The sequence below is a fragment of the Pteronotus mesoamericanus genome, unplaced genomic scaffold, assembly GCF_021234165.1.
Source record: "Pteronotus mesoamericanus isolate MK-2021 breed Mesoamerican mustached bat unplaced genomic scaffold, CSHL_Meso_final contig_256, whole genome shotgun sequence".
NCBI classification, from domain to species: domain Eukaryota; kingdom Metazoa; phylum Chordata; class Mammalia; order Chiroptera; family Mormoopidae; genus Pteronotus; species Pteronotus mesoamericanus.
The window spans coordinates 4,018,887-4,034,051 of NW_026555108.1; the positions used below are offsets into that span (position 1 = coordinate 4,018,887).

The 15,165-nt window shown below is 40.4% G+C and overlaps 1 protein-coding gene across 1 annotated transcript in view; it reads left to right on the forward strand.

Moving 5' to 3' along the window:
• The first annotated feature begins 464 nt into the window (after nt 1-464).
• Nucleotides 465-15,165, forward strand: part of EDA (ectodysplasin A) — a 299,496-nt gene continuing 284,795 nt past the window's right edge. The window contains exon 1 of the mRNA XM_054574265.1: nt 465-860. Within this exon, the coding sequence (XP_054430240.1) occupies nt 465-860 (396 nt within the window). The remainder of the gene's footprint in view (nt 861-15,165) is intronic.

Genomic DNA, 15,165 nt, shown 5'->3' on the forward strand with positions numbered 1-15,165 from the left:
ATGAACGACAGCGGTAATCACCAACTGGGATGGGGCAAGGGGGAAGAGCTGGGTGGGGCCACCAGGCGGAGGCGAACCCACACGCCCCTAGGCTCCGCCCTGCGGCTGGAGGCCCGGGGTGGAACGCCAAGGGGCGGGGCTCCCACGCTTGGCGGGCCCGGTGGTTGGACGTCCGGGCAGCAGCTTGAGGGATGGGGCGGGGTTGGCCCGGGCCTCCACCCTCATTCCCTCGGCGGGCCGAGCCGCCCCTCTCTCCCGCCCCTCCTCCTCCCTTTCCCACCCCTCGGAGTGGAGCTGCACATGCGGCTTCTCCCCGCTCTGTCCCGCCCAGCCTCCGTCGCGCAGGAACGGGTCCCTGCAGCCCCCAGCCCATGGCAGGACAGTAGCCGCCTGTCAGGGGTCGTGAACGGCTGAGGCAGACGCGGCGGCTCCCGGGCCTCAGAGAGTGGGCGTCTCCGGAGGCCATGGGCTACCCCGAAGTAGAGCGTAGGGAGCCCCTGCCTGCGGCACCGCCGCGGGAGCGGGAGAGCCAGGGCTGCGGCTGTCGCGGGGCCCCTGCCCGGGCGGGCGAAGGGAACAGCTGCCGGCTCTTCCTGGGCTTCTTTGGCCTCTCGCTGGCCCTCCACCTGCTGACATTGTGCTGCTACCTAGAGTTGCGCTCCGAGTTGCGGCGGGAACGGGGAGCTGAGTCCCGCCTCGGCGGCCCCGGCACCCCTGGCACCTCTGGCACCCTGAGCAGCCCCGGTGGCCTCGACCCTGACGGTCCCATCACCCGCCACTTCAGGCAGCCGTCACTTCAGCAGCAGCCGCTAGAACCCGGAGAATCCACTCTCCCACCAGACTCCCAGGACGGGCACCAGGTGAGTCACTAAGTTGGGGCGGCGGCGGCAGAGGCCCCCTCCCCTTACTGTTAGGGCGGGGGCCCTCCCCCACCGGGCCCCGGAGCGACTCTGCCACCTCGAGCCAAGTTGGAGGGCAGGACCAGCGAGGGAGTGGATGAGCAGGAGAGAGGTTGCCTCGGGGCAGGTTGTCCCCGGTCCGCAGCCCAGCTCACCCAGACTCCCTCAGGACCCCCGGACTTGGGAGCTTCGGCCCGCGCCCGCCGCCCCCGGCTACAGGCTGCCTCGGGGAAAGTTGGCTGCGCTCCCGGCCGGGCCGCGGCGCAGAGGTGCGGGCGCTGCCCCTCTGGCGGACTAACGGCAGCAGCTTGGCCCTTCTGCTCCTGGGTGAGCTTCTCTGCCCGCGGTGCTTGTTTTTTCGTGTCCAGAGCTGATGCCAGCACTAGCAGGCTCTCATTTGGAGTTGGAGCTGTAAACAGCTGTAATAACTGCTCCACGCCCGTTGAAACAACTTTTAATCGTATTTTCAGCGCGGGTCCTTGTGCGCTGACCAGAACGTGGGTTTGTTCACACTTACCTGCAATTTGAGACTGATTGTCCTGGCTGTTGTAGTGAGGATCAGCGCCCCTAAGGAATTCTGGTAGAAATATGCCGTCTTGATAGACAACTTCTGAAGAGCAATTTTAAAAATCTATGGAAATAAAACTCACCCTTTGCATGCTGGTTCGGACTCTTTTTCGGGGGAGTAGGGTGGAGAGGGTGAGTGTAAAGTGTCTTGCTGTTGCCGGCTGGACAACAGGAATCTGCTGATGGAATAATTAATTACTCAAAACCAATCTCTTAAGAGTTGAGTTTGTTTTTTGTTTTGTTTTGTTTTGTGTTGGGTTTTTTTTTTTTTTTTTGGCAGCCTTTATGGTGTTTGTGCCCTTGTTAGCAAACTATTAGCTTTGGTGTTTGCTTTCTTTTCTTTCTAGCTCTTTATTCAAGTAAGTTTAGTGCACTTAAAATAAGTATCCTATTGGCTTCCGAATTTTTGTCCTATGTGAAACTTAGGAGAAGCATCCAAGAATCCTTTTGAGGTGGTTAAACAATAACAGTGAATTTGTTTCTCTGGGGGAAGAGGGCAAATTGTGCTAGTAAGTTCCTTGAGGTGAGGGACCCAGACCTTCTATATTTACTACCACATCCAGAGTCATTGTCATACTCTGTGAACATTATTTGTGCTACTTTGACACCCATCCAGAGCTGGCATCGCGTTCATGATGATACTGTAATGTTAGGATGGACACATTTTCCTATGATGTGAATTGTAAAGTTGCCCTGAGCCTTAAAAATGTCTTGCTAGTGAACTCTCAACATATACAACAGCTTATCATATAAGAGAATCACTAGACATGCTTCTCATACTTGAAACTTTAAACACTGTATCTAAATGATAATTAACTAGGATTCTAGCTCCCTTTATCCACCACCCCCTCTAATGCCCAGTAGAATACCTAGCCGCTGAACATTGATACTATGTGAAAAGTTGAAGGAGTTGAACTTCTTTATTCAAGTGGTGGCCAAGGCTCTTTGGCATTCAGAGTGCACAGAGCCATGTTTATAGACTGAGGATTAGCAGGACAGCTGGACTCTAGGGCTTCTGTGATGGTGTGGGATTCTCACAGGTCTATAATGGCATTTAGTTGCCTATTCTTTGCATGACACTGCAAATAGTTCTGTCTGGGTTTAAATACAGCTCCTAATCTTCTGTTATTTATTCTTTCTGTTTTAATGTTTTTTAAGCAACAGAAGCACACATACCGTCTCCTTACATTTTCTGACATCAATTGCAGTCAGAGTTTTTTTGGAGTTGTGAGTGGCCACACAAGTCCATTTTGTTTGATCCTCTTGGAAAACATGTAGGCTCTGAAGGGGGAGTGACTTGGCCAAGGTCATACAACTATGTCAAAATTAGAATGGAAGATGGTCCTGGCTGGTGTGGCTCAGTGGACTGAGTGTGGGCCTGTGAACCAGAGGGTCATCAGTTCGATTCTCAATCAGGGCACATGCCACAGTTGCAACAGGGACCCTGGTGGGGGGCGTGTGGGAGGCAGCCACACATGGATGTTTCTCTCCCTCTCTTTCCCCCTCCCTTCCACTTTCTCTAAAAATAAGTAAATAAATAAAATCTTTAAAAAAAAAAAAGAATGGAAGTTGGTCTCAACTCCCAGTTCAGGACCCATTCTCCTGTAGCATACTACCTCCTGGAGCCTTTTCAGGGAGAGGGAGGAGGGTGGATCTCCATGGTAGAATTTTTCCAAAGTAGATGGTTCAGATTTGCATCACTTTCTTCTATTCCACCTATGTTTTGGCCAGACTAAGTTAAACTATGTATCCCACATTCTTCCTGAACTTCACTTTTAGGAGAATTGGAGCATGCTTTGAAGGAATTTTAGCCCAGATTCAACTTAAATTTATCTTGAGGATATTAGTTTTAGTGTACCAAAAAGAAAAAAAGAGAGAGAAAGTTGATTGGCTATTAGAGTTAAATTGATACTGCTACATTTTGGGTAAAATTTCTAGTGCCCTGGTGCACCCTCTGCTGGCTTTGCAGGGACATTTAATTGCAGTATCTGCTGACAGTCAAGATTCTAAGTTGTGCTGACAGATTCTGATTCATAAATAAGGAAGTAAACAGCTTTGTGGGATTTGGCCACATAGGTCATATTTTTATATTTTAGTTTTCCAACACGGACAGTTGCTGTTACAGTAACTATTAGGTGCAGAAGAAGAGAGATGAAATTAATACACCCTTCAATGGACAGAACATTCAGGTTTGTCACCAGTTATCTGCAAAGAGTAAGGGCAAACTGGTGAGAATAAATTGCAGGATGATCTCATGAGATCAAATGGGCAGAACAATCAGAGGTACGTCATTGTAAAAGGCTATTTAAACCTATCCATGCTTGTGATATGATGGGCTCAGTTATGGCCCAAGGAAGGGATCTAGAAATCACTGAAGATGTATGTATGTCATCCCTCAATTAAAAAACTTTTAAAACAGTATACACAAGGAAATTACAGCAGTCAAGATATCCAGAGAGATCAGCAAAGTTCTCCGAGACAATTGTTATAGAAAAGCCTTCCCATTGGGGACACAGTTGCTATGATAAAAAGTGGGAAGGTCACTGAGACCTAGAATTATAATTCCTCTTCAGCTGGAATAGCTGAGTACCTGTACATTTATCTGGATAGTCGGGATGATCTCAAGAGAAACACCAGTCTCTGGGTTAGAAAATACGCAGTATGGCTGTTAGAGTAAAAAAAAAAAAATCACTGTTGATCATCTGTGAAGCTGGAGCAATTGTGATTGTTGTCCTCAAAGCCAAGAATATGGTGTGTATCATAAGGGAAGGTGTTGAAAACCATGACAAAACAAAACCCTTTATCTTTTCCATGTAAAAGACCGAAAGTGGATTTACATCCATAGTCATATAGGAAATTCTGGTGGTTGCTTCTCAAGAAAAACCTAACCGCTAATAAAAGTCCCCAGAAATTCAATTAAATTAATCAAAAAGATGGAGGGACTTTCCCATTGTTTTTCTTTTCAGTCTAGAGAGAGAAAAGGGAATTTCTCTCTCTTGAGGGAGGAATATAATCAAAATCTACTAAACCATGAGAGAGATGACCAAGGTTAATATACTGGTGCAATATAACCATTTAGGTCAATAAATAGGAAGCCTGCTATGAGGCAGAAACTATGTTAGGTATTAGGTATCTTTTAATGCCTGGAAGATTATTTTGGGGAGGAGACAAATAAGGGTAGGATCTCATTCAAATGATTGCACCAAGAGATAATCTAAACTGAAACTCTAAGGTTTAAGAAGTATTTAGAAAAATATGTATGGGTAGTTTATTTTATTTTTTCAAGATTTTTTATTTTTATTCATTTACTTTTAGAGAGAGGGGAAGGGAGGGAGAAAGAGGGAGAGAAACATTGGGTGTGAGAGAGATCCGGTTGCCTCTCGCACACCCCCAGCTGGGGACCTGGCCCGCAACCCAGGCATGTGCCCTGACTGGGAATCGAACCAGTGACACTTTGGTTCACAGGCTGGTGCTCAATCCATCAAGTCACACTAGCCAGGGCTGTATGGGTAGTTTAATAAGGGTTTATTCGGGACTGTTGGGGATATTTGGAACATGTTCAAAATTACTTGAGGTGATGTTACAGAAGTCAATTTTAACTTCTCACAGAACATTTCTTGGTTTAACTGGATAGAACATTAGTTATACAGATTTGACATTCTTTATTAAGGTTGGTTGACCAAGTAACTAGGAATCATTAAATCCAAGAAATTTTTTTAGGGGAGTGGGATCCAGGTAAAAGAGTTTTCTATAGATTTAAATCTAGAATTTTCAGTGTGACATTTAAAGCTTTTGACTGACTGCTCCATTATACCTATCTCATTCTCTTTTTCAGTAACTCCACTCTTACAACCCACCAACCATATCCTACCTTGGGATCTTTCCGTAGTAGCTATGGCTGTTGTTTTGTTTAATAAACCTGTGTCTTTCCCTGGCCAATGGCTCAGTTGGTTGGAGCATCGTCCCATATACTAAAAGGTAGCAGGTTCAATTCTGGGTCAGGGCACATACCTAGGTTGTGGGTTCAATCCCCAGTTGGAGCACGTACGGGAAGTGACCGATTGATGTTTCTCTCGCACATTGATGTTTCTCTCTCTCTCTTTCCCTCTCCCTTCTTCCCTCTCTCTAAAATCAATAAACATATCCTCAGCTGAGGATTAAATAAATCAATAAATTTTGTGTCTTTATACTAGAACTCATCAGAAATCTGCCTTCTTTTTTTTTTTTTTGTCTTTTTCTGTAATACCTGACATAGTAATTGTTATATTTAGAGTACTTAAATTGTTGCTGAGTTGAATATTATTGTGGGCCTTTGGAGATGTTTATGTAAAACCAAGACATTCTCTCTTTATGTAACAGGCCTGTTTTCCTTAGGTCTTACTAACTCTAAACAGCTATGCTTAGGTAAGTAGTTCCACTGACATATTTCACTGGTTTCTACAATCATTAGAAAGTGAAATGAAGCCCTGACCTGTGTGGCTCAGTGGGTTGGGTGTCATACTGCAAACCAAAAGGTCCCCAGTTCAATTCCTGGCCAGGGCATATGCCTGGGTGGCAGGCCAGGTGCCTGTTTGGGGGTGTGAGAGAGACTACCAATCAATGTTTCTCTCCCTCTCTTTCTCCCTCCCTTCCCTTCTCTCTAAAAATAAATAAAATTGTTACAAAAAAAGTGAAATAAAGAACCCTAACCATATTGCCTCTAAGAGGGTGCCAAAAGCTTTCTGTAGTATATAAGTTGATGTTTTGTTTGCTTTCAGTTTTCATTTCTCTCTTTCTCTTTTAGATCTTGTGAAAAATAATATGTAATTTATCTGTAACTACCTTACAGAGAAGATCTTTGGACCAGAGAACCTTTTTTCTTCTTGTTCAAATACATTTGTCTCCATTTTCCCTCCACCCCTTTCCCCCGCCCCACCCACCCCCACCTCCCACCCTCAACCCTTCCCCACTTTGGCTTTGTCCATAGGTCCTTTATAGAGAACTTTGGAATCCACGTAATCCCCAGGAACCAATTGTCTTGCCTGTAGGGTGGCTCTCATGGAGCACTATCTTTATCCTACTCTATAAATACTCATCACTTAGCTCTTCATTTGTTTTTCTTATATTATTTTCTATTGGAGAATAACATGCACACGGAAAAGGTCATAAATCATAATTATACAACTCGATGAATTTTTATAAAGGAAATGTACTAATGTTAGCAGAATGCACATCAGTAAATAGAACTAGTATATCACAACCCTCACATTATGCTCCATCCCTATTTCTATACCATTCACCTTATCCAAAGTCAATGACTGTTCTGACTTGTAAAATCATAGATTAGTTTTGCTCATTTAAAAAAAATACTTTTAATAAAATTTTTAAAGATTTTATTTATTTATTTTTAGAGAAGGAAAGAGAAGGAGAAAGAGGGAGAGAAACATCAGTGTGTGATTGCATTTTGTGTTTCCCCTGCTTGGGACCTGGCCTGCAACCCAGGCATGTGCCCTACACTGGGAATCAAACCAGTGACCCTTTGGTTTGCAGGCTGGCACTCAATCCACTGAGCCACACCAGCTAGGGCTAGTTTTGCCCATTTTGAATTTGATATAAATAAAATCATACAGTATGTGTTTTGGGGGTCTGTTTTGTTTTTTAATCTCAACACTATGCGTGTTGCCTGCAGTTGTAGTTCTTTATTTATATTTTTATATGTTATTTCCTTGTTTGCATATATCACAGTTTGTTTATTCATTCTACTGATAATGAATAGTTGGATTGTTTCTTGATTGGGGTTATAATTAATGATGCTATGAATATTATCATACACATTTTTTAATATATGTACTTGAATTTTTATTGAGTATATATCTAGTATTGGAATTTCTGGGTCATAGGGAATGCATATTGTCAAATTTATTGATGATAGTTTTATAAGTGAATATACCACTTTACATTCCCACCAGCAATGTATGAGAATTCTGGTTGTCCCACATCCTTGCTAATACTTCTTATTATCACTCTTTTTCATTATAGCCATTCTGGTGGGTGAGTTTGAACTAATATCTTATTGTGATTTTAATTGATGTTTCTCAAAAGACTAATGAGTTGTACTCTTCTTCATATGTTATATACTTGGATATCTTCTGTGAAGTACCTATACAGGTATTTTGCCCCCATTTAAAAAATTGGGTTGTCTGTCCTTTTTCTATAGATATATAGGGATTCTTTATATACCCCGGGTGTGAACCACTTTTGTATTTTTTTATGTTATAAACTCTTCCCAAATCTCTATAGTATACACTGATGAACAGAAGTGTTTTATTTTAATGGTCTAGTCTTTTAATATTTTCCTCTATGAATAGTATTTGAGAAATATTATGCCCTGGCTGGTGTTGCTGAGTGGATTGAGCTCCAGCCTGTGAACTGAAGGGTTGCCAGTCCAATTCCCAGTCAGGGCACATGCCTGGATTGCAGGCCAAGTCCCTAGTTGGGGGTGTGCGAGAGACAACTGATCCTGTATCTCTTGCACACTGATGTTTCTATCCCTGTCTTTCTCTCTCACTTTTCCTCTCTCTAAAGTAAATAAGTAAAAGTTTTTAAAGAAATATTTCCCTATCTTGAAGTCATATAGATGTTCTCCCATATTATCTTCTAGAAGTTTTATGCTTTTGCCATTCACATTTACATCTACAATCCATCTGGAATTGATTTTTGTGTGTGGCGACATATAAGGGTCAAGCCTTATCTTTTCCATATAGATATTTAATTGCCCATGCCATTTATTATAAAGAATATCTTTTCTTCTACTTCTCTACAGTGTCATCTTTGTCATAAATCAGGTGTGTGCATATGTGTGAAATTGTTTCTGAACATTTTGTTCTGTTCTATTTGTCTATTTCTCATTGCACCAATACCACAGTGTTTTTAAATTTTTTATTTATTGATTTGAGAGAAAGAAAGGAGAGAGAGAAACATCGACTCGTTGTTCCACTTATTTATATATTCATTGGTTGCTTCTTGTATGTGCCCTGACTAGGGATTGAACTTGCAACCTTAGTGTATCAGGACGATTATCCAACTGAGCCACCTGGCTGGGGCAATATCATAATCTTAATTACTGGACTTTATAACAAGCTTTTTATATCTGGTAAAGCAAGTCCTTTTAACTTTTTCCTTTTCTTTATAAGTATCTTGTAAATTCTTGGCCCTTTGCATCTTTCTCTATATTTTAGAATCAGCTTGTCATATTCCACAAAAAAAAAAAAAAAAGAGTAGCTCTGGAGAATGATGTCAGCAAGATGATGAATTAGGAAGTCCTGGACTTTTCCCCCCGCCCCCCGACTCCACAACAGGCACAACAATTCAACAACAATTTGTGGACAGATTCCCTTTGTGAGAAATTAAGGAAGTATTTGGAAGGCTCCTGTACTTGGGGCAAACATGAAAGCAGACTCACTGAAGCTGGTAGGGAGATTTGGGATACCCTCTCTCCAGAGTCCCTGCCACCGACACAGAACCATATAATACCACAGAGACCACCCCCTAGCTTTCAGCTTCTCCTAGTTGAGGGAAGAAGTTGATTCACATGTCCAGAACTTCAAGTATTCCGAGGACTGGCTTCTGTCTTGTCAGTTTTGGAACTCTGTGAGGTCTGCCTAGGGGAGAGTGGAGATGGTGGCTTGCACTGATAAACACCATAGATCTGCCCTCATGCTGAGCAAAGGACAAGACAAAACATCACAGGTATCAATATTTCCCTGGGGAAGAAAAGAGTTTATCTGTGCATCCTGTGCTCTAACTCACCAGGGCTTCCCAAAGAGCTGGCAACTGACTTTTCAGTCTAGGAGTTCTGAGGAGGTCTAGCAGAGTCTAGGTTCCTGGGGGAAAAACAGAGATGATGGTTGGGACTGGCAGATACCATACATAGATCCTTCTGCCTACTCATGCAGAGTGAATGGATAAAACATCTCAGCTTTCAGCTTACTCCTAGAGATGGAAGAATTGATCTGTGCATTTAGTGTCACAAATTTTCTGGGGCTGTCCAAAGAATTGGCATTCTTCTGCTAGTCTTGGAGCTCTGATGGGCCTGGCAGTGTAACCACATGTGGGGGAATGGAGATGGCAGTTTGGACTGGTAAATTCCATAGTTTGCTACCTCATACACACTCAGCACAGAGTGAGTAGACAAAAACTGCAGCTGCTTGCTTCTCCCTTGTCGGGGAGAGTTGGTAGAAGCCCCCAGAATCTCTGACCTAGCTGATTGGTGGAGGTCTTTTCCTGTACAGGGCCAGTCCATGAAGACTGGGAGCAGTGCTGGCTTTGTGTCATGCGCAGACACCAATACAGACAGTCAAGGAAAATGATGTTCAAAAAAAAGCAAAGATGTTCCCCAAAAAGGAGCATAATAAATCTCCAGAAACTGATCCTAATAAAACAGAATTATAAGACTCAGCTGACAGAGAACTCAAAATAAGAGTCATAAAGATGTTCACCAAGATCAATAAAACAATGTATGAATGAAGTGAGAATTTCAACAAAGAGATAGAAAATATTAAAAAGCACCAAACAGAAATCATAGAGCTAAAGGCACAATAACTGAAAAATTCATGAGAGGGCTTCACCATCAGGCTAGATAAAACAGAAGAAAAGTATTGGTGAAATAAGAGGTCATTGGAAATAATTCAGCCAGAGGAACAAAAAGAATAAAAAAGAGTGAAGAAGCTTAAGGCACTTTTGATATATCACCAAGTGGACCACTGTAGGCGTTAGAGGTGTCTTAGAAGGATAAGAGAGAAAGGACAAGAAAGCTTATTCAAAGAAAGAATGGCTGAGAACTATTCAAATGTGGGGAAGGAAATGGACAACCAGATTCAAGAAGCCTCAAGGACACTAACTAAATTAACTCAGAGAAATCCACACCATAAGATATAATCAAATTGGCAAAGTGAAAGCTAAAGAGAGAATTTTGAAAGCATCAAGAGATAAGTGACTTGTCATATACAAGGGAACCTCCATAAGACTATCAGAAAAATTTATAGCAGAAACCTTGCATGCCACACAGCAAGTAGGATGAGATATTCAAACTGCTGAAAGAAAAAAGAAAACCACTGCTAACCAAGACTACTTTACTTGTTAAAACTGTCCTTACAAATAAAGACAGGTAAAGACATTCCTAGACAAATAAGAGCTGAGGAATTTCACCATTAGGCCTGCCTTACATGAAATGTTAAAGGGAGTTTGTCAACTTGAAAGAACACTAAACCAGCTACATGATAGCATAAGAAAGTATGAAACTCTGTAAAAGTAAATATATAGACATATACAGAATACTATAGTACTGTAATTGTAGTGGATAAATAACTTATTTCTAGTATAAAAAGTTAAATTCTAAATGTATTAAAAATAACTATAACTAAAATAAGTTAAAAGATGTATAATATGAATAGATGTAAAATGTGACAAAAATAACAAAGGGTATTTGGGGAAGAAGTTAGAATGTGAAATTTTTGGTTGCAATTGAACATCAGTTGTTATTAGCTTAAAATAGACTGTTACAAGGTATTTTATGTAAGCATCAAGGTAACCACAAAAAACACCTATAGAAGTTACATAAAAGAAAAAGAGAAAGGAATAAAAGCATATCAGTACAAAAAAACACAAATCACAAAGGACAAAGTTGGACAGCGAGAGGAAATACAAACAAAAGAATCTCAAGGCTAACAGGAAACAACTAACAAGATGGCAATAGTAGATTCTTCCCAATCAATAATTACTTCAAATATAAATAGATGAAACTCCCCCAATCAAAGAAATGTTGTAGCTGAATTGATAAAAGAAGGACCCAATCATATGCTTTCTAAAAGAAACTCACTTTAGATTTAAGAAAACATAGGCTAGCCCTGATTGGTGTGGCTCAGTGGATTGAGTGCCAGCCTATGAACCAAAGGGTCATTGGTTCGATTCCCCATCAGGGCAGATGCATGGGTTGCGAGCCAGGTCCCCCAGTAGGGGGCTCATGAGAGGCAACCACACATTGATGTCTCTCCCCCATCTCTTTGTCCCTCCCTTCCCCTCTCTGAAAATAAATAAATAAAATATTTTTTAATCTTAAAGATAAAACAGGCTAAATGTGAAAGAATATAAAAAGATAGTCCATGCAAATAAATGGTAATGAAAAGAGAGCAGGGATTCCTATACTTATATCAGACAAAATAGACTTTTAAGTCAAAAACTGTCAGAAGAAACAAAGAAGGACATTATATAGTGATAAAAGATGCAATCCAACAGGAAGATATGACAATTACATATGTACCAGCATCAGAGAACCTACGTATATATGTCAAACCAACACTGACAGAACTGAAGGAAGAAATAGACAGCAATAGAATAATAGTGGTGACTCCACTACCTTACTTTCAATAACAGATAATCACGTAGACCAAACAATAAGGAAATAGAGGACTTCAACAACAGTATATAACACGTGAGCCTTGCAAACATATACAGAACATTCCATCCAAAAGCAGCAGAATACACATTCTTCACAAACACATATCTTTCTCCAGGAAAGATAACATGTGAGATCACAAAATAACCCTTAAAAAACTTAAGAAAATTGAAAACATACCAGGTATTTTTTAAACACAATGGAATGAAACTAGGATCAATAGCAGAAGGAAAACTGGAAAATTCAGATATGTGGAAATTAACACACTCTTGAACAACCATTCAGTCAAAGTTTTCAAAAACAAAAAAATACCTTGAGACAAACAAACACAACACACAAAAACTTTCAGGATGTGACAGAAGCAGTACTAAGAGGGAAATTAATAACAATAAATACCTATGTTAAAACAGAAGAAAGGTCCCAAATGAACAAACTAACTCTACACCACTATAAGCTAGAAAAAGAAGAACAAACCAAATCCTAAGTTAGAAGAAGGAAGAAAATAAAAAAGTTTAGAGTAGAAATAAACAAAATAAAAGATAGAAAAATCAATGAGACTAAGAGTTGATTTTTTGAAAAGATAAACCAAAGTGGCAAATCTTTAACTAGACTAAATACAAAAAAATGAGAGATGACTCAAATAAAATCAGAAATGAAAGACAAGACATTGCAACTGGTGACACAGAGATAGAAAAGATCATGAGACTGCTATGTACAATTATATGTCAACAAACTGGATAGCCTAGGGGGAAAAACGGGTAATTTCCTAGAAACATACAAACTCCCAGTAGTAAATCATGAAGAATTAGAAGTCTGAACACACCTATAATTTGTATGGAGATTGAGTCAGTAATCAAAAACCTCTCAACAAAGATAAGCTCAGGATCAGATGGCTCCAATGATGAAATCTATCAAACATTTAAAGAAGAAATAACACCAACCTTTCTCAAATTCCTCCAAAAAATCAAATAGGAGAAATACTTCCAGACTCATTTTATGAGACAAGCATTACTCTGATACCAAAGCAAAAAGACAAAGACACCAAAGGAAAATAAAACTGCCCTGGCAGGTTTGGCTTAGTTGACTGGAGTGTCTCCCATAACTGAAAGGTTGTGGGTTTGATCCCTGGTCTGGGCACGTGCAATTCCTGGTCGGGGCATGGAAGGCAACCAATTGATGCTTCTCTCTCTCATTGATGTTTCTCTCTCTCCCTCACTCTCTCCTTTCCTCTCTCTCTAAAAAGCAATTTAAAAAAAAAAAAGGAAAACCACAGGCCAATATCCCTGTATCCCTGAGGAATAAAGGTGCAAAAACCCTCAACAAAATACCAAACAAACTAAATCCGACAGCACATTGAAAGGATCATACATCACAACCAAGTGGAATTTATTCCTGGGGTGCAAGAATGATCTAACATACAAAAATATTTTAATGTGATACACTATGTTAGCAGACTTAGAGGCAAATTACATTATCATCTCAATAGAAGCATAAGACGTATTTAACAAAATTTAACACTTTTTCATGACAAAAACTCTCCACAAACTGGAAATAAGAGAAAAGTACCTTGATATAATAAAGGCTATACAGGAAAAGCCCACAGCTAACATCATACTCAATGGTGAAAAACTGAAAACTTATCCTCTAAGGTAGGGAATAAGCAGAGGATGCCCACTCTCACCACTTCTATTCAACAAAGTATTGGAAGTTCTATGTAGAGGAATTAAGCAAGAAAAATAAAATACATCCAATCAGAAAGGAAGAATTAAAATTGTTTCTATTTGCATATGACATGAACTAATAAAAAAATTTAGTGAAGCTGCAGGAATACAAATCAGCATAAAAAAATCAGTTGCATTTCGTTACACTAATTATGAACTATCTGAAAAGGATTTAGGAAAACAAGCCCATTTACAATAACACCTAAAAGAATGTAATACTTAAGAATAAGCTTAACTAAGGAGGCAAAGGACTTATGTACTAAAAACTATAAAACATGAAAAATTAAAGACACAAACAAATGAAAAGATATCCAGTGTTCATGGGTTGTTAGATTAAATGTTGTTAAAATATCCATACCACCCAGAGCAAATCACAGATTCGATGTAATTCCTATCAAAATGTCAGTGGCATGTTTCCCAGAAATAGCACAAACAATCTTAAAATGTGCTCAGAACCACAAAAGCCTCTGAATATCCAAAGCAACCTTGAAAAATAAAAAACAAACCTGTAGGCATTACACTTTCTGATATCAAACTATATTACAGAGCTACAGTAATCAGAATAGTATGGTATTGGCATAAAGACAGACGTACAGACCAATCAAACAGAATAGCCGCCAAATAAATCCACATATATACAATCAACTGATTTTTGAACAGGGTGCCAAGACTACACAATGGGAAAGAATAGTCACTTCAACAAATAGTGTTGGGAAAATTGGATTTTCACATGCAAAAGAATGAAATTGGAACCTTATCCACAAAAAAATCAACAAAATAAGTTAGAAACTTAAGCCTAAGACCTGAAATTGTAATATTCCAAGAGGAAAACATAGAAGAAAGCTTCATAACATTGGTCTTGGCAAGTATAGGCAATAAAAACAAAAGTAAAAAACAGGGGCTATATCAAACCATGAAGCTCCTGCACAGCAAAGGAAACAAGAGAATTAAAATGCAACCTACAGAATGAGAAAATATTTGCAAACCATATATCTGATAAGGGGCTAATATCCAAAATATATAAAGAGCTATACAAGTCAGTAGCAAAAAACAAAAACTTGATTTAAAAATGGGATAAAACAGACATCATAATTATAACTGAACGACAGAAAAACCATCATTCAGCAATGCCTGAAATCTAGCTGAATGGCAGTCCTACAACTAGGGATTTTAAAAAGAAACCACATTGAGACTGGTAGGAGGGGCAGAGACATAGAATGACAGAACAGGCTGGTCTCACACCCACATGTGGCAGATAAAATTCGGGAGGGATATCACTGCTTTAGAGGTTCCCCTGAGGAGTGAGGGGTCCCAGCCTCACACCACACCTCCCAGCCCAGGTTTTCAGAGCCATAAGGAGAAGTCCCAATAATTTCTGGCTTTAAAAACCAGGAGTGATTGTGGCTGAGTGAGATGGAGGGCTTCTGGAGTCTCAGGCAGTTCCTTTTTAAGGGCTCATTCTCTCTGAGTTCCAGTGCTGAGGTAGCAGCTTGAAAGTAACCAGAGACATATGGGAAGAAACTGAATTGTCTGGCATCAGGGTGAG